General features: G+C 45.7%; 2 protein-coding genes and 2 long non-coding RNA genes across 5 annotated transcripts in view; 2 read left to right on the forward strand and 2 right to left on the reverse strand.

Annotated features, from left to right (window-relative positions):
* Positions 1-13736, forward strand: part of BMP3 (bone morphogenetic protein 3) — a 37749-nt gene extending 24013 nt beyond the window's left edge. For both annotated transcript variants that reach the window (XM_079990967.1, XM_079990968.1), the window contains exon 3: positions 10777-13736. In XM_079990967.1, coding sequence (XP_079847093.1) covers positions 10777-10968 — 192 coding nt within the window. In that variant the 3' untranslated portion in view covers positions 10969-13736. The remainder of the gene's footprint in view (positions 1-10776) is intronic.
* LOC307224450 overlaps positions 1-25088 on the forward strand; it is a 122962-nt gene that overhangs the window by 33811 nt on the left and 64063 nt on the right. The window lies entirely within an intron of this gene.
* LOC307224481 overlaps positions 1-25088 on the reverse strand; it is a 149140-nt gene that overhangs the window by 26422 nt on the left and 97630 nt on the right. The window lies entirely within an intron of this gene.
* PRKG2 (protein kinase cGMP-dependent 2) overlaps positions 21302-25088 on the reverse strand; it is a 76112-nt gene continuing 72325 nt past the window's right edge. Inside the window, exons 17-19 of the mRNA XM_079990821.1 lie at positions 24164-24226; positions 23872-23938; positions 21302-23210 (exon numbers count right to left, since the gene is read on the reverse strand). Coding sequence (XP_079846947.1) covers positions 23115-23210; positions 23872-23938; positions 24164-24226 — 226 coding nt within the window. The 3' untranslated portion in view covers positions 21302-23114. The remainder of the gene's footprint in view (positions 23211-23871; positions 23939-24163; positions 24227-25088) is intronic.

The following is a 25088-nucleotide window of genomic DNA, read 5'->3' on the forward strand; positions in this document are numbered from 1 at the left end:
ATACTGCCCTTCATCAAAAGATCTCAGTGTGGTTCACAAGATAAAAGCACAAATAAATTATTATTGTTAATTAGATTTATATACTATGCAGAATTTTAGGGATGCGGGTGGCACTGTGGGTTAAACCACAGAGCCTTGGGCTGGCCGATCAGAAGGTCGGCGGTTCGAATCCCCGCCATGGGGTGAGCTCCCGTTGCTCGGTCCCTGCTCCTGCCAACCTAGCAGTTCAAAAGCATGTCAAAGTACAAGTAGATAAATAGGTACCGCTCTGGCGGGAAGGTAAACGGTGTTTCCATGTGCTGCTCTGGTTCGCCAGAAGTGGCTTAATCATGCTGGCCACATGACCCGGAAGCTGTACTCGGCTCCCTCGGCCAATAAAATGACATGAGCGCCGCAACCCCAGAGTCATCCGTGACTGGACCTAATGGTCAGGGGTCCCTTTACCTTTTTTACTATGCATAATATGAAGAAATACTTACTTTCACCTGTCCTGAACCTTTCAACATTCTGTTTCAGTTTCATTGGGTTTCCACAAGTTCTAGTAAGAGAGGGAGAAAAAACTCCTCTATCCTCTTTTTCCAAGCCATTGTTATTACTGGCGCTCTCCTGAAGTTCAGATCTATCTTGTAGTGGCTCATCCAGGCATCCTAACCCCCTCTTGCTGCGTGCCTCTTTCCACAAAACCTACGCTAGGAGAATGGCAGCCAGGCAGGCCAGTGTGGAGAGCTTCAGAAGCAGCAACCTAATCTTTTAACTGAAGGGGCGTCTTCACCCCCATCGCTCAGCCGGGACACTGAGGTCTTCCTCTGAAGGTGTTCTGCTCGTTTCAGGGAAGATACAGGGAACCAGGCAGAGGGCCTTCTCGGTAGTGGCACGCTCCCTGTGGAACGCCCTCCCTTCAGATGACAAAGGAGATAAAGAACTACAGTGGTACCTCCGGTTATGAATGGGATCTGTTCCGGAGGCCTAGCTGTATCCCAGAAATTCCATAACCAGAAGACCGCTTCTGCGCACATGCGCGGTGCCGCAGAGCGCTTCTGCGCATGTGCGAGTGGCAAACCCACTTCCGGGTTTGCCGCGTTCACAACCCAAATGTTACGTTACCTGAAGGTCTTTTGGAAGACATCTGAAGGCAGCTCTGTATTGGGAAGGTTTTAATGTTTGATGCTTTATTATGTTTTACATACGCTGTGAGCCACCCAAAGTGGCTGAGGAAACCCAGCCAGATGTGCAGGGTATAAATATTATTATTATTATTATTATTATTATTATTATTATTAACAACTCTTGGGTGCCCCTGGCCATGTCAGCCCTATCATTAGGCAGAGTGAGGTGACCGATTGAGGCAGCTGATGTTGGGGAGCAGCAACGAGGTGCTGGAAGGCAAAGTGCTTGACCCTGTGGCCCTCAAGTGCAGTAAAGGACTCTCACTCATTGCCAATGTTGAAGTAAGATTCAGTTGCCAGTTCCTGTGCCTGGAACAGTGTGTGCAGATGGTTGCCTTTGGTCTGGGAAGGAATTCTCCTCTGCTGATGATGCCGTATGACAATGGTGTGCTTTTATTTTAATTTTTTGGGTTTCTGGTTACTAATAGGCCTTTGCTTTTTGTTATTCCACCAACATTTGACCTTTCACAAAGCCCTTAAGGCTGCTTACAATTTGAAGCAACACCCCAAGATCACTGCGTATAAAGCCACAAAAAAATTGCAAACAAATTAAAACATCAGTAACAACTACATTTAAGCAGAAGAACAGCAAACAAAAGTCATGTTAGAGTCCCCTAAAGACTCATGAAACAAAAGATTTTGTCATTTCCCCCTATAATGTTTCAAAGGATTGCTTCTGGTAGACCTCTTCCTTTCTAGGGAACTAGGGGAAAGGCACGTGGTGCATCCACTGGGTAGAAAATAAGTAGGGCTGATTCTGTTCAGTGCCTGGATGGGGCCTAGAGATGTGCAGCAGGGGCAAGGGCATTTAGAGACATTAAATGCAATTTGCATTTGGTTTGCTCTCCAAAGTGCAGCCATCCTGTGAAATTTTGCACTTCTCTGAATTTTGCAATGCAAAATTCCCATAGAACTGTACAATTGGAGGGGACCCTGAGGATCACCAGTCCAGGAATATACAGCTCTCCCATACGGGGATCGAACCTGCAACCTTGGCATTATCAGTGCCATGCTCTAACCTACTTGGGCAATGAGGACTTTCCCTTCACATTTTTGCAAAGTGATTATCCCTTATCTAATGCACCTTTGTGCGATATTTTCCCTGACATAATGCACTTTCATATGTCGTTTTCACTAATATATGCATTTACACCCACCTTAATATGTGCTTTTTAATAGAACACATTACTTGGCTTGAGAGCTGCATTGCAAAATTCAGAGAAGCGCAAACTGGGGAAGGATCATTGCGTTTTGGTTTGCTTACCGTGTTTTTCACTCTATAAGACGCACCTGACCATAAGACGCACCTAGTTTTTAGAGGAGGAAAACAAGAAAAAAATGTTCTGAATCAAATGTTGTTGAAGAGGCTTTGCGTGGCTATCCCTGAAGCCAGAACAGCAAGAGGGGTTGCTGCGCAGTGATCCCTCTTGCTGTTCTGGCTTCAGCGATAGCTGCGCAGCCTGCATTTGCTCCATAAGATGCACACACTTTCCCCTTACTTTTTAGGAGGAAAAATGTGCGGCTCACCATCTTAAGTGCAAGTTCAGCCGGGTTGCCTTTAAATGTGAACTGAACCAAATTCTACCTCCCTTCCTATGGACTAATGGTGTGACTTGATACAAGGCAGCTTCCTCTGCTCCTTTGTAACTACTCACACTTCTTCCTTTTCCCCTTCCTTGCTGTGTTTCCATTAACCCCCTCTCGCTCGGGTAGGCATCCTGGATATCCAGATGCAGACCAGCTGGGAGCTGGGGGAGATAATAAAACCAGAGAGGTGGAGAGGGGAAATCCATGTGGATTTGAATCATTACCACTCTGTCTGTCTTAACAGCCCAACTTTCATCTAGCTTCCCAAAAACATGTCTGTAGGTGTCTGAGGACACTCATCATTTTATTTTATTTTATTTTACACTTCATGTGTTTTCTACAGGAAACACCTGCGCAACACAAAAGGTGGCTGTTGTGCAAAGTCTTGAGCTGCTCTACTGCAGAGACAAATATATGCTCCGAAAAGTACTGCAGGCAGAGGACTGGGCATTCCAACAGTCCCACACATAAAGAATTGCTACTCAGAGGGAAAGCTAGGACGAAAAATTGCTTCTGGAAACGAATTCCTCTTTCTTATCTACTCTGTAGCTCAGGGGTGATGGAGAACCTCAAGCCCAGGAGGCAAACGTGTGGGGGGGGGCAGGCCTCTCTAGATGGCTCTTGGGAATCCCCACAGGTCACACCCTCCTGGAGTGCTTTTGCCTGCATGGAATGTGTCATTGACATGTGACAATGCTTCTTGTTTGCATGGATGGAAGGTTTGGGTGTGCGCAGCAACCCTCTGGTTTTGTGTGTGGCTGAAATGCAACCTATGGTGCAATGGTAAGAGCCACATCCACTTTTGTTTCTGGCCTTCAGGCATTGTTGTTGTTGTTGTTTAGTCGTGTCCAACTCTTCGTGATCCCATGGACCAGAGCACGCCAGGCACTCCTGTCTTCCACTGCCTCCTGCAGTCTGGTCAAACTCATGTTAGTAGCTTCGAGAACACTGTCCCACCATCTCGTCCTCTGTTGTCCCCTTCTCCTTGTGCCCTCAATCTTTCCCAACACCAGGGTCTTTCCCAGGGAGTCTTCTCTTCTCATGAGGTGGCCAAAGTATTGGAGCCTCAGCTTCAGAATCTGTCCTTCCAGTGAGCGCTCAGGGCTGATTTCCTTAAGAATGGATAGGTTACCCTCCAACATTTCTCCAATGAAAACAGCGACATCCTATTTTGACAACAACAACAATTTTACTATATATTCTCCCAGCCTATCTGACTGGGTCACCCCAGCCAGTCTGGGCGGCTTCCAACGTATATAAAAACAAAATAAAACATCTAGAAACTTCCCCATACAGGGCTTCCTTCAGATGTCTTCTAAAGGTTGCATAGTTACTTATCTCCTTGACTCAGAGGGTCACATAATTCCATACCCTCCAACATTTCTCCAATGAAAATAGGGGTGTCCTAAGGAAAAGCAGAACATTCTTAGATCAAATCAGAAACTGGGGCAGCTTCTGTAAATCTGGGGCTGTCCCTGGAGAATTTGCTGATCACCAATTCGGGGAGCAGAAGCTGCTGTTGTAGCTGCTCTGATTCTGGGGTCTGCATGAGGTTTAGATACCAAGAGCCTTCAGAATATACCTGTGCCTATTTATTTATTTTACTAGTTGCAGCTATTTATTCAAAATATTTTTGTCCTACCTTTCCCATATAATGTTCCAGGTGGCGAACAGGCTTGTTTCTTTTTTTTTTAATTTTAAATAATTTTTATTCATTTTCCAAACAATTTTATACAATCAACAACATCACACATACCATCTCGGGACTCTTTAATTGCTCATCGTCTAACATTTTGTATGCCATCAAATGCCAACAGTGTCCTTCAGCTCTCTATATTGGACAAACAGGCCAAACCTTACGCCAAAGAATAAACGGACATAAATCTGACATCAGGAACCACAAGACAGAGAAACCAGTAGGAGAACACTTCAATCTCCCAGGACATTCTATACAAGATCTCAAAGTAGCTGTTCTATTACAAAGGAATTTCAGAAATAGACTGGAAAGCGAAGCTGCTGAATTGCAACTTATCACCAAACTTAAAACCATGGAGAGACCTGGTCTGAACAAAGACATTGGATTCTTATCTCATTATACATGACAAAGCCATTTTTCACCTTCTCACCCCTTGCTTTTTCCTGTAAGACCTATTGCAGTCGTTAAGAGTCGTCAACAGGCTCATCACAGCTATCTGCCAATCACCCAATCCCACCACCCTTCTGAGTAATACCCCTCCCCACCTTCTCACTATATAGAAGGGTCTGGTGACTTCTGTTTCAGTGTATCTGAAGAAGTGTGCATGCACACGAAAGCTCATACCAAGAACTAACTTAGTTGGTCTTTAAGGTGCTACTGGAATGAATTTTTTTATTTTGTTTTGACTATGGCAGACCAACACGGCTACCTATCTGTAACTGGAACACATTATTTAACACTCATTCTTCAGTTTTCGACTTCCCTCAGTTTCTTTGTCAATCTTTCGTAAGAACAGGCTTGTTTCTTTAGCTGATAAACATATTAGTCCTGTCTTGCAAATAAAATTGTCAGATGTTACCAGTCCATGAGTGTTTTCACCAGCCCATCTGTCTGAGCTCACGGCATTAGTCACCTGTATTAACAATCATAAAAAGGTGGCGAGTGGAAGTCTTACTATTTATTTACAAAATGTTCCCTAACTGCTCACTGACAATCCTGCAAGCCACTATTTACAAGCCTGCATTGGTCAGTTTTGTCGCCGCCGCAGCTGTTGCTGCTGTTTTTGCTACGTGGGTCAATGTACACATAACATTATTAACACTTTCCGAAAGGAATGCTAAAATTGCCCACTTTTGTTTTGAAGAAAAAGCAGCAGTGCCCCCAATACAGATGGGAGCCCCCACATCATTTTTTTATTTTTATTTTGTAAATCACACACACACACACACACACACATACCACAGAGATAAATGCTATTATTTCCCCCTGACTATGGCCAGCCACCTCAGTCTTATCTGCCTCGCAGAATAAAATGATGGGGAAGAATATATGTTGTGTGCTTTTATTGCTGTAAACTGCATTTTTTTTATTATACAGTAGAACCTCGGGTTATGTACCGTCCTCCTTACGAAGGCTTCGGGTAACGAGTTCCACTAACCTGGAAGTATATGCTTCTGGTTGCAAACTTTGCCCCGGGATGCGAGCAGAAGTCGCACGGCGGTGGCAGTGGGAGGCCCCATTAGCGAAAGCATGCCTCATGTTAAGAACGGTTTCGAGTTAAGAACGGACCTCCGGAACGAATTAAGTTCGTAACCAGAGGTACCACTGTATAGCAATACAGGCAATCCTTGTTTTGTGCAGGGGGTTATGTTCTGGATCCCCATGTGTCAGTTCTGGCAGGGCCTGCGTAAAATGTTCTGGCCCACCCAGTTCCACCCTTTTAGTGACTTTTAATGACGTTTTAGTGACTTTTAGTGACATTTTAATGATGGGTGGCGCTGTGACTTGCTGATCAGAAGGTCGGCGGTTCGAATTCCCGCGACGGGGTGAGCTCGCATTGCTCGGTCCCTGCTCCTGCCAACCTAGCAGTTCGAAAGCACGTCAAAGTGCAAGTAGATAAATAGGTACTGCTCCGGCGGGAAGGTAAACAGCGTTTCCCTCGGCCAATAAAGTGAGATGAGCGCCGCAACCCCAGAGTCGGTCACGACTGGACCTAATGGTCAGGGGTCCCTTTACCTTTAATGACATTTTCAAGTCACTTCTGGGTTTGGTGCCATGTGATCAAGTGTCAGTTGGATGCACGTAAATCGGCCAGCACCTGTGCACAAACATTTTTGCAATTAATAATGTAATGCCATCTTGAACACTTTGAAGGAAATATATGCTACAAATGTACCAAATGGATGGATAAGCAATCTGATTCTAAAAGCAAGAAGGAGGCATGAAACTCAACTTTCTCTGGGCCGGCTAATGCTTATGGCTCCCAAAGAACTTTTTGGATAACTGAGTCCACTTCCAGTGTCAGAGTTTAGCTGAGGAGAACAGCAGCTCAGGAGAGAAGCTTCAGGCAGGCAGAAGGATTCCCTTCTCCTCGCTCAGACACTTGATCAGAGCAGTTTTGGGTCTAAACACATAGAACTGCAGCCGTCACATCTAGTATGACCCTGTGGGTCAGTTTACACAATGGGTAGCCCATGTGATGCTTTGGACGACAACTCTCATTGGTCCCAGGCAGCAACACAAATTGCTAGGGATGATGGGAATTGTAGTTCAGCAAACTCTGGGGCGGTGGGACACCATATTGGCAGGCTCTGTTTCCCAGTTCTGGAGAACCAAATGGTGTCACTTATACTGCACTGTATTGCTTCAAGTGCCACACTGTATGTTCATATAAAAACTGCACATAGGAAATGAACAGCGGGGGCAGGGGGAATCCTCCTTGAGATGCTTTTTACTATAGCGTGAAGACCAGGAAAAACTTTACAGCTTGATTCTGTTGAATGTCTAGGCTGGCTCTGAGTAACAAGAGGTTCATTCATATTTCTTAGTGCAGTGCCTGGAAGGGAAAACCAAGAGTTTTAAATTTAAACTGAAAACCGCATCCAAGCAAGGCTCTGCGTCAACCGGAGAGTAGTTGCTCTCATACCACAACCGTGCAGGAAGGGTACCGCAGGCCAGCAAACATCTTTATTGCTATTTTGTGCATAAAACCACAAAAGCAGAACAATAAACTCACAACCCCTTTCAGAAACTGTAATTGACTTTGGAGAAGCATAACCTCCCAGTGTTCTTAATAAAATAGACTTGACATAAGCAGAGCACCTGTTTCCAATTCCTTTTAGCTCATAAGACACAATGGATATTTCATGGATCCCTAATGCAACCTTTTGTTCCTGGCATTCGGTGAGAGCAAAAGGACCTTAGAAAATTCCTGCGCACGCCTAGGGATAGCATAAGAGCCTTCATTTCTCTGTCCTAATTCGTATGCCTGCAGTAAAATAGTCTTCTCCTGTTTTCTGACTTCATTTTGTACATACTCTAAAGACGTGGGACCTCTAGAAATGTTTCTGGAAAAGAAATCCAGACAATGGGCTCGAAGGTCTCCTCCTCTTCCCTGCCCCACTCCACCCCACATTTTATAGATTACATCCTTTAACAGGAACACTGGGGGCTGGGGGAGGAACAAAAGACAGAGAACAATATATTGCAAATTATTCTTGCATAAGATATTGACTGGCTCAAACAGCAGCGCATTGAAGAACACCCTTTTCCCATTTTGGGGTGTTAATAGATGCAACAGAGATCTCTTTATAAACTGCTACACCTTCCATTTCAGCAAATCATCCATGGAAAGGGAGAGAGGTCTGCTGGCATTATGTTCCATTTTGGAGAGGAATTTAAAGATTACCGGGAGGGAAATTGCATCTTGCACTGAAATTAAAAACACATCTTACCCGCCTCCTCTTGAATGGAGTCAGAGGCCAAATCCAGCAAAGTGCATGTGCAGCAGCCAGAGATAGCCGTACATAGCGTGATAAGGGGAGCTGGAATCTGCCTGGATTAGCTGTCTGATGGGGAAGGGGCAGAGAGGGGACAGGATACAGTCCCCACTTTCCTCCCGAAGAGCTGGCTCATATTCCAGCTAACCTGCTTTCTGGGCTACAAACATGCAGTCCTGGTAACTGGAGTCAGCTGGGGGAACATATTGTTGTTTAGTCATGTCTGACTCTTCATGACCCCATGGACCAGTGCACGCCAGGCACTCCTGTCTTCCACTGCCTCCCGCAGTTTGGTCAAACTCATGCTAGTAGCTTTGAGAACAGTGTCCAACCATCTCGTCCTCTGTTGTCCCCTTCTCCTTGTGCCCTCCATCTTTCCCAACATCAGGGTCTTTTCCAGGGACTCTTCTCTTCTCATGAGGTGGCCAAAGCATTGGAGACTCAGCTTCAGGATCTGTCCTTCCAGTGAGCACTCAGGGTGGATTTCCTTAAGAATGGATAGGTGTGATCTTCTTGCAGTCCACGGGACTTTCAAGAGTCTCCTCCAGCACCATAACTCAAAAGCAATAATTCTTTGGCGACCAGTCTTAATTGTGGTCCAGCTCTCACTTCCATACATCACTTCCGGGAAAACCATATGGGCACTATCAATTTGTATGCATGTTCCCACATCCAGTTAGGAAACCTGATTTTGCATAGGCATGGCCGCTAATGTGCATGTTCGGCAAGATGCGCTTTGTTGCTACTAATAATTGCAGGAAACTATCTTAACAGATCAAGGGATGCAGGTGGCGCTGTGGGTAAAACCACAGCGCCTAGGACTTGCCGATCGCATGGTCGGCAGTTCGAATCCCCGTGGCGGGGTGCGCTCCCGTTGCTCGGTCCCAGTGCCTGCCAACCTAGCAGTTCAAAAGCACCTCCGGGTGCAAGTAGATAAATAGGGACCGCTTACCAGCGGGAAGGTAAACGGCGTTTCCGTGTGCTGCGCTGGCTCGCCAGATGCAGCTTGTCACGCTGGCCACGTGACCCGGAAGTGTCTTCGGACAGCGCTGGCTCCCGGCCTATAGAGTGAGATGAGTGCACAACCCTAGAGTCTGGCAAGACTGGCCCGTACGGGCAGGGGTACGTTTACCTTTACTTATCTTAGCAGATCAAGGCGGAAACATTTTTCTGCCCAAAGGGTGCATTTCCTTCTAGGCAGCCTTCACATGAGGGGTGGTTGGCACATGCCAGCAGTGGGTGAGGCCAATGGCGCAGAATGGGGGGGGCACAGAGACAGTTGCCCTGAGCACAAAATTCCTAGGGGTGCAAAATTTCAACACCCAGCGCTGCCTCAATATAGCTCTGCACTTCTGTCGCTGGGCTCCATTGAAAATGGCTTCTCTGTGTGAACCAGGAAGTGATCTCTCCAAACAATGGAAATGGCTTCTCTTTTCTTATCTCTGCAGCTACGATCTTCTGGGTGACGCAGACGCTGTTAGGCAGTTGAGTGCGCATGCGTACTCCGTCCATTTCCCTCCCTCTGCATGGCCCCGGGCGCTGGCAACTCACACTAGGCCACTGGTTGGGTCAGAGGCAAAAGAGGGCAGAGAATTACATGTGAATTTTACCTTTTTGCAGTAGGCTAGTATCTACCCAGAACTCACACACCTCTCTCCATCCTCCAGGAAACCAAAAAGTTTTATCAGAGCTGGAGGACACATTCCAACCAGACAAAAACACTGGGCGGGCGCGATGTTGGGCTGGTGAGAGGTGTGACCTGGTGAAAGAGGGTTTGAGACCTACCTAAGGAGAGTCCAACGGGCCAAACAGAGAGAGCCACATTCAGCCCCTGTCCTTTTATAGACAATACAGAGCAAGTCAAGTATAAACTGGGCAGCCTCTGTTTATTACATCATGAGCTCTTAAGAGGAAGGATGGCATGCAGTGGTTTGTGAATTTTATTTGATAAGTGATATCCTACATACAAAAGGTGGCATTTTGACATGCAAACGGTTCGCAAATTGCATTTGATAAGCAATATCCAACATGGCAGCTATTTCAAGCCCTGGGTCACCAACCAGTTGTTCTATCAGAGCTGGTTTTCAGATCAGTTAAGGAAGGTGTACAGTGTCCAATAAGATGGCTTGATTGAGGATTTATTTCACTTATATAAACTGTAATGTGCAGAATTAATTAGTAATGCTAACCTATGTGCAGGGGGCGTATAGTAGCTGGAGGAACTCATTGAACTCCGTAAACATGTAAAACTTGCCTTATTTTCAAAGGATAATCAAGGTGGCTAACAAACCCTAACAACCCTGAAATATGGAGCGATCCCTGTTCAAACCGTAAGGGCAAAATATTCATGCCAGAACCCCAACAACAAATTCCAAAACAGCAATCAAAGCTAAAGCATTGGAATAAACCATCGTTCTTTCAGTGAAGCCTTGGCGATTAAACCTGGTATAAAAGCACTGCAGATCTGTTCATGGTGGTGCTGTTGTAAAGGATCAGTTAAACATTGTGTGTTCCCAGCCCAGTTAACTGCTGTTCTTCTCTTCTGCAGGCCTTGAAGCCCTCCAACCATGCAACTATCCAAAGCATTGTGAGAGCTGTGGGTGTGGTCTCTGGGATTCCAGAGCCTTGCTGCGTCCCAGACAAGATGTCGTCTCTCAGCATCTTATTCTTCGATGAAAACAAGAACGTGGTACTCAAAGTCTACCCAAACATGACAGTGGAATCCTGCGCCTGCAGATAACACCCTCCCCTGCAACCCAAGAAGCCTTATCTTAAAAAACAACACCTCCTGCGTTGACTTTGTTGCTTAACAGTTCTCCCCACCTGACCCCATTTTGCACTGCCAATGCATTTCATTCTCCAAAGATTTTTAAACAAGTATGAATGAAAAGATGTGCAGGAGCCAAGAAGGAACACACCACAGGTTGCCACAATGTGGAAGGACTAGACTGTAACTTTCTTACTGTGAGAATATGGTGGTGGGGGAATGGAAAGCTCAGCACCAGTAAAGCAAGCAACAAACCTTGTTGTTGCAAGCTATGCATGGGGGGGGGGGAATGAAATCTGCAAAGAACTTGTCAAGATGATATGAAGATTGGCAGGAAGACCATTTCGTATATTTCTGTACAAAGCTTTGTAAATGGTTCATCAAAACTGCTGGTTTTTTCAATCCACTCTTTTAGAATCTAGTGGTGAAGGAGATTTAAGATATATGTTATGCGTCTGAAGCAAAGCTTTCTGCCTTAGGTTACAGGAGAACTTCCCAAAGTGCTGAACAACACAATCGGTTCTGACATACGCAAAGAACCTAAGAAAATCCAGTGTAAGGTGTTTATTTCCCTGTTGTGGCATGTCAGAAGGGCTCTGTGTTTGTGCGTGCCTCTACACAGACAAGGGCTTCCTTTCGCAGAGTAATGGAAACCTTCATGTTGCAATCAAAAAATATTCTTCTCTTTGCATATCTACTAAAGATCAATATGCACGGGCAGTCAATCCAACAAAATCCTACTCGTTGACCTAGTGCTGGTCTTTGCAGGAATGTGGAAGAGAAAAGTAGGGGACTCCCAGGAGGTTGCTATGGCCCTCCAGATGTTGCTGTACAACCCCCACCACCCCTGGCCATTGGCCATGCTTGCTGGGGCTGATGGGAGTTGGAGGTCAGCAACGTTTGGAGGGCCAAAGGTTTCCTACAACTTCTTTGTGCAATGGACAGCTCCTAGCGCTGGTAGTTAAGCCCTGTCAGGTGTGATTTAAACATGATCGTGTGTGTATGCATTTTTCAGCTGCCTGGTGCGAGGTTCCACGTGTATGTATGAACCTGATCACTAGCACTCATGTATGCAGTTTCAGCCTGCTAGAATCGTGTGTTTGTAAGGAATGGCTACTTGGCATGCTAATGTCATGTGCCCAGGTGCCTGCAAGCTGGTTGAAGTAAGAATGGAAGGAGAACCGTGCTGGATCAGGCCAAGGGGTCAGGGAGAGGCTGATGGGAAAATCTCAAGCAGGATCTGTTCTGCCCACCTGCAATTCCCAAGCAGGCAGCATACAAAATCCTTAATGCCCAGAGCCCTGCCTGGGTCATCCTCCCCACCCCCCAAAATGTGTTGCATCACATTTAAAGCATCCCTCACTGTTGAGGAATGGAGTACAGTTCCTCCCCAAAACAGCACTGGCGCAAGGAGAGCTTGAGTTCACCAAAGCCAAGGAGCAAGCTGATACAAAATCATATGGCAGGTTCCAATTACAGCAAAACCACATTTCCTGATGTGGACCATGAGAACCTGCAAACATTTGGAGGAAAAAAGGTTGTATCCCATAACAGAAGATTTACTCACGGCTGCAACGAATTCCTGGATCTTGCACTTTTGAATTTTCTGCCCCGTCTACTCCCTCCCTGCTAGCAATAGCTTTCTCACGTAATTCTTGATCAAGCTGTCCCTGCGCTGGTGCTACGTATGAAATCATGAAAGCTCAGTGACGTCCACTTTCATAGCCTTAGAGCAATACTGCTAAACTTAGAGCAATACTGCTAAACTTAGAGCAAGGCTGCTAAACTGCATATCCATGAGCTCAGCTTTATTCAGTGGAACCAAAGACTAAGCAGAGGCTGAGTCATTAGCCCATGACCTTCTGGAATTATAAACTATCCAGCCTGCAATCATGGCTAGGCAATCGGATTAGCAGGCAAACAATGCATAGGCTGAGAGTTATTTGGTCTCATGCTTGCAGATGAAAATTGGGGAGTAGCGTCTGCTTTTGTCAGAGGAAGTCGGTGCTGAATGCAATGCGTGCAAATGTGTGCGCTTTGACCACACTACCTGGAAAGGCCAGCACTTGGGATGGACTTTGACATATGATTGCTATGCATCTCACAGAAGATACGAAGTGCCTTCCAGTCTCTGCCAATAAAACACTGTGCATCTTTCTTGTATTCAAGCAAAACTCTAGAGCTTGGAATGGAGCGGAAAGCTTTCATTTCCAACTCACTAGAGTTATATTGCAGCTTCAAAGGGTTGGTTCCTCTTGCTTGGGAGCTGACAATATTAAGCTATCTCCTTTCCCATTTTTTTTTAAATTAAAATAAGACTTTGTACATTTTTATTTTTATTTTGCTTAGGAATTGTGATGCTTGTACAGTTGGCGTCAGTAAAGTTAAAAGGAAAAAAAAAAAAACCCCAGAGGATATTTGTATATAGAAAGAAGCTTCTATTCATGCCTTTAATTTATTTTATGTTTGTTGCCTTCCTGTGTGTTAATTAATTTCCACTTTTTAGTATTCTCAAAAACATTGGTTTTTGCATTAATTTTACAAAATTATGTATCTATGATTAGAGGAGCTGCATGCCATCGGAACCAAATTTACGTGATGGAGGCACACTGAGAAGGGACACTTTTCACTACTGATGTATAAGCTTGCCTGACTTGTATTTGTTTCTCTCCTTCAGTAATAGGAATTTTTCACTGCAAACTACTATGTACAAGTAAAAAAAAATTTTTTTTTAATGTGAATCTTCATTCTCTCTCTTGATTTTTAATATCACTTTGCACAGAATAGTTTAAAACAGGATACATGCTCCCTCCTTGTTTTGTAAAGGATGACAAACAGGTTTTAAATAAATAAATAGGCTTTCAGTTTGGAAGAAGTTCCTTTTAAAAAACAAAACAAAACCCAAATTGTCACTCTCTGTACTTAAGGTAAAGGTACCCCTGCCCGTACAGGCCAGTCGTGTCCGACTCTAGGGTTGTGCGCTCATCTCACTTAAGAGGCCGGGGGCCAGCACTGTCCGGAGACACTTCTGGGTCACGTGGCCAGCGTGACGAAGCTGCTCTGGTGAGCCAGCACCAGCGCAGCACACAGAAACGCCGTTTACCTTCCCGCTATAAAGCGGTACCTATTTATCTACTTGCACTTAAGGGTGCTTTCGAACTGCTAGGTGGGCAGGAGCTGGGACCGAAAGACAGGAGCTCACCCCGCTGCGGGGATTCGAACCGCCGACCATGCGATCGGCAAGCCCTAGGCACTGAGGTTTTACCCACAGCGCCACCCGCGTTCCCGTACTTAAGGTAGGTTACAGGAAATAGAGTTGATGTCAGTTGAAATATGCAACACCCCACTGCTGTAACCCATCAAGCACTTGATGCTCTTAGTAAGGGCCACAGCTCAGGGTTAAGACACCTGCTTTGCATGCAGAAGGTCGCAGGATCGATCCCTGACATCTTCAGATAGCGCTGGGAGTGTCCCATATCCGAAACCCTGTAAAATTGCTGGCGGGTGCCATAGAGAATACTGAGCTAGATGGACTCGCGTAGTTTTGTATGTGCCTACCACTCTCCACATTAGGGACGTGGGTGGCGCTGTGGGTTAAACCACAGAGCCTAGGACTTGCTGATCAGAAGGTCGGTGGTTCGAATCCCCGTGATGGGGTGAGCTCCCATTGCTCGGTCCCTGCTCCTGCCAACCTAGCAGTTCGAAAGCACGTCAAAGTGCAAGTAGATAAATAGGTACTGCTCTGGCAGGAAGGTAAACAGTGTTTCCGTGCGCTGCTCTGGTTCGCCAGAAGCGGCTTAGTCATGCTGGCCACATGACCTGGAAGCTGTACGTCGGCTCCCTCAGCCAATAAAGTGAGATGAGCGCCGCAACTCCAGAGTCCGTCACGACTGGACCTAATGGTCAGGGGTCCCTTTACCTTTACCTTTACCACTCTCCACACAGACTTCCTGCAGTTCCAAGCAACAAAAGTCCCTAGAAGATTGGGCATGTATCATAGTAAGTCAAAGGCTAGCCAGGACTGCAATAGGCAGACACTTGGGTTGACGGTAGTGAATTGCAGAAATAACCTATACTTAGAAGTTTTCCCCAATGTGGCCAGTGCTAGCGACTCATTGTTGACAGCCATAAGCTGCTAAATTGCAGGTTGTGTTGAATGCAATGGGCGTTGCTCTGTTGATGGAAGGCATCTGTTTACAGAATGCAGCGGGAGGGAATTATAAGTAAATTTCCCACCCCCTATTGCCTGCAAACCCAAAATCTGAACTGAATAAAAATGAGAAAGAGAGAAGACCCAATCGCGATAGATTCGCCCACCCCCATTGTAGCTGAAGTTAAGAAATATTTCATTTTGGTGTGTTAGGAATGTAGGGGGCCTGTAATAGTGACGTTCCTGTGTGTGGATGGGATGCTACTCTGGAGAACAAAAGGACTGAGAGATGAGCTAAAAAATGTTAGGGTTTTAAACCAGATACGTACAGCCTTTTCTGGGTTGGTTGAGCAACTAACCAGATTTTAACGGGAATGGGAATTAGTTTGTGGCCCACGAGAAAGGACTGGTTTATGAGAAGTGGATTCTTTGCACGCCGTATCACCATAAAAGAGAATGATAAGATGGCAAAGAAAAGCGCAACTTTTTTCATAAAACAGCTTTTGAAAAATCCCCATGTGGTGAAGGAAGGGGCAAGAGAAGTCTTTTATCTAAACTTTCCAGAGATCAAAGTTCTCTTTTCTTTTCCATTCTTCAATGCACATTGCAGGTTTCCACCCCCGAAAAAGATGTTAGGTAAGACCTGGGTAAAACTTCAAAGCCAAATTAAAAAAAAAAGGTGGCATGTTGAAAAGAGGCAATTCAGGTGGGGAAAGGGTTGGTGATATTTATGTGCATGCATTCATTTATACAGAAGTAAAATAGATGTTGTTTGTTCTCTGAGCTGTTGCGAGGAGAGAATTAAAGCACTTGGAAGATTTTTTAAAAAAGCTTTTAATGCAAAGTTCCATAGGAATACTACACCTGGATCAAACTGAAAGCCCATCAAGTCAATTGTTCTGTGGCCAGCCAGATGTTCAGATGTTCAGTGCCAGATTATCAAATAAGAAGAGCAGGTCTATAGGCCTTCTAGGGGCCCCGCAACAGTGGATCAAAATACTATTGACTTGATCTTGAAAGACAATTACAAAAGCATATTAGGAGATAATTTGCAAGCCTCTCCCCAGGTTTTGACTGCCTAGAGGACTCTGCGGGTTTAATCTGACACTACAAACCTGGCCAGATCCAAGTGGGAGGCAGCTGACTGCAAAGACCAGCCTGGCAACACAATGGCAGGCGGTAATAGCCATAATCAAATCCAAGTTAGGAGCATAGGAGCCAACTCCTAGGGGCCAAGGAAAAATTTGAGGGGGGCCACCAAAGTAAATGAGGGATGCAGGTGATGCTGTGGGTCAAACCACAGGGCCTAGGCCTTGCCGATCAGAAGGTCGGCGGATCAAATCCCCGCGACGGGGTGAGCTCCCATTGCCTAAGGAGTCTTAAAGCGGCTAACATTCTCCTTTCCCTTCCTCCCCCACAACAAACACTCTGTGAGGTGCATGAGGCTGAGAGACTTCAGAGAAGTGTGACTGGCCCAAGGTCACCCAGCAGCTGCAAGTGGAGGAGTGGGGAAGCGAACCCGGTTCCACAGATTACGAGACTACCGCTCTTAACCACTACACCACACTGGCTCTCCAGCAGGAGGAGGCTTAGCAACACCTCCTGGAAGTGCGTCTTTGGGCCGACTCGCCGCCAGGATGAGCTGGAAGGTAAACAGCGTTTCCATGCGCTGCTCTGGTTCGCCAGAAGTGGCTTAGTCATGCTGGCCACATGACCCGGAAGCTGTACGCTGGCTCCCTTGGCCAATAAAGCAAGATGAACGCCACAACCCCAGAGTTGGCCACGACTAGACCTAATGGTCAGGGGTCCCTTTACTTATACCTTTTTACCAAAGTAAATGGGCAATGCCCAAATATTTTATTCAAGTTGGCACCCCTGGTTAGAAGCGAGTTCCATAGTTTAATTGTGCCCTATGTGGAAAAGTACTGCTTTATATCTGTCCTGTATTTTCCAGCACTCAGGCATTATGAGGGAGGGAGGAAAACTTTATCCACTTGGTGCATGAATAATTCTATGCCCTTCTATCACGTCGCCTCTTCCTCACCGTTTTTCTGAACTAAGATGTCCCAAATGCTGCAACCTTTCTTCGTAGTTGTTCCACCCTGTGATGAATTTGGTTGCCCTTTCCTTAACCTCTCCCAATATCCTTTTTGAGGTGGCGTGCTGGGGAAAAAAATGCTTAAAACTAGTGGGCATAGCAAACCTTGCCAGGTTTCCTGGGTCCTGGCAGTTGCCCAAGGGTGCCATGGGCCTTGGGGATATAATTAGTGAAGTGATGAGTGATTAAGTGGCACAGCTTCCCACACCCACATTTTCAACCCATGCCGGCACCTTTTTTGTAAAAGCAGCAGCAAAAAGGCCCTTACTCTGGAAGCTGTGTGCTCCCCGCCGCGGCTTTTGCTTGGAGTTGCAGGCAATAACACGACCAAGAAAATGTCACTTGACTTTAGAGGAACATGGAGCAGATGTCTGGCCTTTAAAGAGCAGGATTGCATTTTGTCACCTTATAAAAGAATATAGGCTAGTAAATGGGCTTTGGGACTTCTCCATGGGTTTTCTAGATGCTTTGGTCTCTGCATCTGGCAATTGAAGATGGGACCACGGCTACACCAGTGGGTTTTGCATTTACTGCCTGCATTCAGTTGGCAAAGCAATTAGCCCTTTTGCTGCAAAGCCAGCATCTGAATTACCCTCAAAATTTCCTGCGCAAAACTACTTTCCATCTGCCTGGTGTTTTCACCACCGGGAAAAAGTTACACCTGCGCTCCATACAGAGTTCGTATTGGCTTTCAACCCACTTCCAAATGCAATACTAGGTGTTACTTTTGGACCGTAAAGAGCACTGTTATATAACCCAACCGATCATCTTCTTTGTTCTCCTTAACCAAGAGAAAAACCCTTGTGGATAAGCTATTTTGAGTTAAAAATCTGGCTTATTGTAAAGGAAGAAGAAGAAGAAGAAGAAGAAGAAGAAGAAAAAGAAGAAGAAGAAGAAGAAGAAGAAGAAGAAGAAGAAGAAGAAGAAGAAGAAGAAGAAGAAGAAGAAATCCCCAAATAATTGTTTCTCAAAATAAATGTCTTCCAGCCACAGTCCTAAACAGATTGCATTTGTTGTTGTTGTTGTTTAGTCATTTAGTCGTATCTGACTCTTCGTGACCCCATGGACCAGGGCACACCAGGCACTCCTGTCTTCCACTGCCTCCCGCAGTCTGGTCAAACTCATGCTGGTAGCTTTGAGAACACTATCCAACCATCTCGACCTCTGTCGTCCCCTTCTCCTTGTGCCCTCCATCTTTCCCAACATCAGGGTATTTCCCAGGGAGTCTTCTCTTCTCATGAGGTGGCCAATGTATTGGAGCCTCAGCTTCAGGATCTGTCCTTCCAGTGAGCACTCAGGGCTGATTTCCTTCAGAATGGATCGGTTTGATCTTCTTGCAGTCCATGGGACTCTCAAGAGTCTCCTCCAGCACCATAATTCAAAAGCATCAATTCTTTGGTGATCAGCCTTCTTTATGGTCCAGCTCTCACTTCCATACATCACTACTGGGAAATCCATAGCTTTAACTATACGGACCTTTGTTGGCAAGGTGATGTCTCTGCTGTCTAGGTTTGTCATTGCTTTTCTCCCAAGAAGCAGGCGTCTTTTAATTTTGTGGCTGCTGTCACAATCTGCAGCCACAAAATTAATCTGCAGTCAGATTGCAGCCAAATCAATCTGCAGCGAGATTGCATTTACTCCCAAGTAAAGACCCCACTGATGTCAATACATCTTCATTGCAATACCAATGCAATGAAGCCCGCATTCTGGCCAGCCATGAAGGAGTGTGTTGGAAAACACAAACAGAGCATGTTGAAGGTGCCGTGTAATAGATTTATTTGTGCACACAATGCATTTTACAGCCGGTTTAAAAAGGACAAAGGCATTTCTCTCCCTGTGTGTACATACCAGCAACACTCTTGTGTAATAAAACCAACATATACTTTCTCGTTTAAAAAATAGGCATATATGAAAACTGGGCATATATACAAATAAAGTGGAAAAAAACAACCCATCTATTTTCTCTTTTTTAAAAAAGTTTTACAGCCTTTACATTTTTGATACCTTCTAGAAACGGGGCACAAAAATATAGATGATGTGCACTAAAGAAGATACAGATCTGGGAGACACCGCACAGTCTTTGGTATTACTAACTGGTACCTGCAAGCACTTGAGTGGTTTCTATAGGATCAGGGATGAGTCACCAGGTACCCCCCCCAACACTACAAGGACTACAACTCCCATTATCCTTGAGCATTGGCTGTGTTAACTAGGGCTGATGGGAGTTGTGGTTCAATAACAGCCAAAGGCCCAATACATTTTCCATCTCTGCCTTGAATCCTGACAAGACAGAAGTACTGTTTCTGGGGGACAGGAGGCGGGTGGGTGTGGAGGACTCCTTGGTCCTGAATGGGGTAACTGTGCCCCTGAAGGACCAGGTGCGCAGCCTGGGAGTCATTCTGGACTCGCAGCTGTCCATGGATGCACAGGTCAATTCTATGTCCAGGGCAGCTGCTTACCAGCTCCATCTGGTACGCAGGCTGAGACCCTATCTGCCTGTGGACTGTCTCACCAGAGTGGTGCATGCTCTAGTTATCTCTCGCTTGGACTACTGCAATGCGCTCTACGTGGGGCTACCTTTGAAGCTGACCCGGAAGCTACAACTAATCCAGAATGTGGCAGCTAGACTGGTGACTGGGAATGGCTGCCGAGACACATAACACCAGTCTTGAAAGATCTACATTGGCTCCCAGTATGTTTCCAAGCACAATTCAAAGTGTTGGTGCTGACCTTTAAAGCCCTAAACGGCCTCAGTCCAGTATACCTGAAGGAGCGTCTTCACCCCCATCATTCTGCCCAGACACTGAGGTCCAGCGCCGAGGGCCTTCTGGTGGTTCCCTCACTGTGAGAAGCCAAGTTACAGGGAACCAGGCAGAGGGCCTTCTCGGTAGTGGCACCCGCCCTGTGGAACACCCTCCCACCAGATGTCAAAGGAAAAAAACAACTACCAGGCTTTTAGGAGACATCTGAAGGCAGCCCTGTTTAAGGAAGCTTTTAATATCTGAGGGAGTATTGTATTTTAATATTTTGTTGCAAGCCGCCTGGAGTGGCTGGGGAAACCCAGCTAGATGGGTATAAATAAATTAATTATTAGTATTATTATTATTACTGCAGCTGCCTTATGCGGAGATGGACCACCTCGCCCAGGAAAGTCTCCTTTGCTTGGCAGCAGCTCCTCCAAATCCCAGGCACAAATCTCCCCCAGCCTTGCCAGGAGCCCTCTTTTAACTGGTGGTACTGGGATTTGAGTGTGTGAATTATATTATCTGACAACGATCCCAGCGGCACCTTTTCCGCTGCTCATGGTCCTGTTGTGTTGCACCAATTTTTTTCCAACAAATAATGTTATTGACAGCCGCTGCTCCTAAGATTCAAATGCAAGTGGGAACTTTGATTTGTGCCGACTTCCCCCAAGTTCATTATCACACCAGGTGGTCAAATGCTATGGCGCCATCTCCCTGAGGTGGGTTTAGAAAGCAGGCCACTGCCTTCCTATGCAGCCATTGTCACAAGGTGGCAGTAGCGAATCCTCAAGCTGGCTGTGTCCTCCAACAAGACTTCATCATGCCACCCTTGTAGGATCCCTGATTATCACCCCTTTCAGAGATACAGGGTCACAGGAAAAAAACACACAATCCCTTTGCTGTTCTGCAAAGTTCAACCTTCGGGGTTGAACTTCAGAAGTCCCTGCAGTCCCTATACGGGGCATAGCTGTCAACCATCCTTTATTTGGCGGGAAAGTCCCTTATCCCAGCGCTGTGTCCCTTATTGATGATGTCCCTTCAATTTCCTGGGTTTCAAAGGAAGCAGCTCCTCTCCCTCCCTCCTTGCCGGCCAGGGAGGAGGGAGGCTCCAATTGTGTTGCTTGGCTGTGTTGCTCACCCAATAAGGAGTCTACGAACAACTGGGGGGTGGAGCTTGCATGCCTTGTGCTGATCAAATCGGCCGCGTCGCCTGGGGACTCGCCTTTGCTCAGCGCTTCCCAGCAGAGAGGTGACAGTGGTTTTCCTTGCTGCATCCCTTTTGCCAGGTTGCTGCGCTGTGGGAAACCACCGCTTGAGGCTTAGTTTGGCTGCTGGCTGGGCTTTCTGCCTTTAGCTTGGAGGGGCTCAGAAGTTGAACATACCTGTGCTTGGAAAATCGCTTATTTTGGCTGCTGGTCCCTTATTTTCAAATCTGTAAGTTGACAGCTATGATATGGGGTCATGTATGTATCTCCTTCATGAACCTTTGGCTTTAGATCTTGGAAAGGCCAGAGCACATGCTTTATCTGCCTAAATTCATTTTCTGGCATCTGCTGCTAGGACTGGGAAAGACCACACAGGAGAGCTGCTGCCAGCCAGTGTTGACAACACTGACCTAGATGGCCTGATGTGAAATATGACAGCTTCATTTGTCACTCTCTGCATTTTTGCCATCGAGCCACTGCTCCACAATGGAAGAAACAAAAAGGTCTTTGATTTCTATTTCTAATTCAACTTGTTTTTTCAATTAGACTGGAAGACTAAACATTTTCTACAAAATAGAAACAGGACCTATGCTTTTAAGAATCTCTCTCTGTTAAAACATGGCCAGTCAAGAAAGGAATAATGCTTTTTGTCCAAGTGGGTTAGATGTGATCCTCTAGAGGCCTGTTGGTTTCCAGTTACCACCTGCCCCAGGCAGACCGACAAAAATATTAGGAAAGATCAAAACCTAAGGGCAGTGAAAACAAGTTTCCGCACTAGGCATATACTAACCCAGGAGCTGCAGCCAATTCCAGCACTTTGACTCTGCACTTCATGGTTTTTCAATATGTTGTGAGGCACCAATAATGCACAGGAATTGACTTCAGAAATCTCTGCTGAAATCTCTGCTAAATCAAGCTTTTTATATACATATATAAACCCACACACAGAGAACAGTTATTTTGGGGGAAGTCTACCATACTGAACGTAATTGTTCTGCAATAATTGCCTTTCTTGTTGAAAGTGTAAGTTGGCCATCTTCTAACAATATGGCACAATCCTTTTAGCTCCTGTCTGCACTGATATTAATAGCATTTTTCTGTAGCAATGCATATGTATGGTGCATATGCGTATGCAGTAATCCCACCTGTGTATGCCAATTCCTGGATGTTAAGAAGACTGCTTTATGCTGATGCGACACTGCAACTGGAATAATGCCCTACTTAAAATACAGCTTGGCTCCTGAGCGCTTCTGTACATCGCAACCTGAGCGGGATATTTAAAAAGCTACTTTTAAGTGTGGATTTTGTTTACCCTGGAAGATGACCAGAATAGGCCACCTCCACGAAGCCATTCAGAATGCTGCTCAGCTCTATTGCATCTTTCCATTCCTCATACTGAGGGCTCACGGTTGCCAATACAGTCATATCTTGGATCCCAAACACCTTGCAAGTCGAACGTTTTTGCTCCTGAACGCCGCAAACCCAGAAGTGACTGTTCTGGTTTGAGAACGTTCTTTAGAACCCGAACGTCCAACGTGACTTCTGATTGGCTGCAGGAGCTTTGGAAGTCAAACGGACTTCCGGAACGGATTCCGGTTGACTTCTGAGATACCACTATGATGCACATCTCTACGAGAGATGAAGAAATTCTGTTTGCAATTAAACAAGGAGTGATGCTTCTTGCCACTGCCACTGCCCCATCCTTCAAAGGACAAGGCAAAACCCATCATGCTGCGAAGTTGCAAAGGAAGTTAAAAGGGGGGGGTGTCGGCGTCTGTATCCTGCTCACACTAAATGCAGACGTCTCCTTGATCTGAATGCAGCTGGGTTGGGCTCCTAACAATTGTGTTACATGACTACTACAAACAATCTGTGGATGCTCGTATTTGTTGATCTATAAGCCTGCTTCTTCTTTTCTCCTCTTAGAAGTCTTTATCCCAGCCTGAAAGCTCATCTGGTGGGGTTCCCTGTTCAGGAGGGTATCGGTCGAAGTAGCTGTAATCCATCGGACCAGAAAGCTGCGAAAGAAACACGTGTAAAGAAAATCTTAAGGGGGACACCAGGCAAAAAGCAGTTACAGAATCATAACTATCAGCTGAGATCCAGCTCCGAGGGCCTTCTGGCGGTTCCTCACTGCAAGAAGTGAAGTTACAGGGAACCAGGCAGAGGGCCTTCTCGGTAGTGGCACCCGCCCTGTGGAACGCCCTCCCACCAGATGTCAAGGAAATAAGGAGCTATGCAATCTTTAGAAGGCATCTGAAGGCAGCCCTGTATAGGGAAGCTTTTAATGTTTGATTATGTTTCTTTATATGCTAGGAGCTGCCCAGAGTGGCTGGGGCAACCCCGTCAGATGTGTGGGGTACAAATAATAACATTATTACTATCATCACCATCACCTAGTCCAACCCCACTGGCATTTAAGGCACATAAGCTTTGAACGACTTCCTAGCCACATTCCCAAAGCATGCTGGGATATTATCATGTCAGGCAATGGCACTCATTGCAACTATCCACTGATCCTGCCCAAATGAAATCAAACACCATTGATGCAGAAGAGAGGTTCTGTGAGACCAGAGTTTGAATCCCCGCTTGGCCCTTCTGACACAAACAAGACTTCACCCTTGTGCAAATGGTCAAATGACAAGCGTTTAATGCCACATAGTATGACGTTCTCAGTACCTCTCTTTTTAAAGGAGACGTTAACTTCCTTGCCTTGAGTCCTTCCCAGTTAAAACTGTTCAGCCACCTAGGAAGGAAGTTTCAGAACAAGAAGATCAGTGAAACAGGCTTCAGTGGTTATAAGACAAGAGGCGCATCTGTCTTGGAAGGAAACAACATCACACCTTCATCCTGCCTTTGTGGCCACAAAAGGACTTCCATGTTTCTCCTCTGCTCTACAGCATCAGAGACAAAAGCAGGAGAGAAAGAAGCGACCCTGGTTTGCAAGGAACCCCGCCATTCCTTTCCTTACCTATGCCTCTTAATATCATGGATACCATTCTTCAGATTTCCTAACCTCTCGGTTGGATTTTGCCTACAAACAAAAAAAACAAAAGCAAAGTCAACGCTCCACAATTTGGAAGCTTCGTAATTTAATAATACTATCACCTTCTGTGTTCTAATGCAATTCAGCAGGTTGGATCCTATCTCTCTATATATTAAAAGAGCCTGAATCAGCCTTCCCCAACTTGGTGCCCTTCAGTTGCCTGTTAGCAAACAGATTTGAAACTTCCAAGGGCTTTCCCCAGAAAACCTCCATTTGCACCAGTTGTATATTTAAAATCAAGGCAGAGAAACTTTCAGCATGACCTTATAAATAATATGCTCTTGGTCCGCAGGAAGTGGGGCTGATTTCTAGTAATGTTCATTTTGTTGGTATTTGCAAGTGGGTGGGGGAGTGGGAGAGTGTGTGTGCTCCAGCCGCCAGAATACATGGCTTGAAATACCCTCAGCAACTTCTCTCTCAAGTGAGAAAGAGAAGTGTTATGAAAAATCAATGATGTGTCATCATAAATGTATGGGAATCAGTGCATTTACACGTACCACATGTCAAAACCTACAGGTGGTGAAAAATGGCCTTTACAGCATGGCTCAGTTAAATAGTGGCAAAGTTTCCAGATGTGCCTATTTGGTCCTGTTTTCTCAACGAACCTGCCAATTTCTTGATGAAAGATCACCTTTACCAGTAAAACCTGAGCTGAAAGGGTACAGAGAGCAACAAAGTGGCCGTGTTTATTCCTAGCCAGCCTTGAGACTCCCCTAGTCACATAGCAGGAAATTCTTCCTCTGTGAAACAGGTTTAACAAATGTTGATAACTATCCAATCAGACTTGTCAAAAGAGCAGATTCCTATGCATGAACGAAACAGGTCTGTGACAATGGATTATGGAATCATA

This window comes from Podarcis cretensis (genome assembly GCF_951804945.1).
Source record: "Podarcis cretensis genome assembly, chromosome: 9".
In the NCBI taxonomy this organism is placed as follows: Eukaryota; Metazoa; Chordata; class Lepidosauria; order Squamata; family Lacertidae; genus Podarcis; species Podarcis cretensis.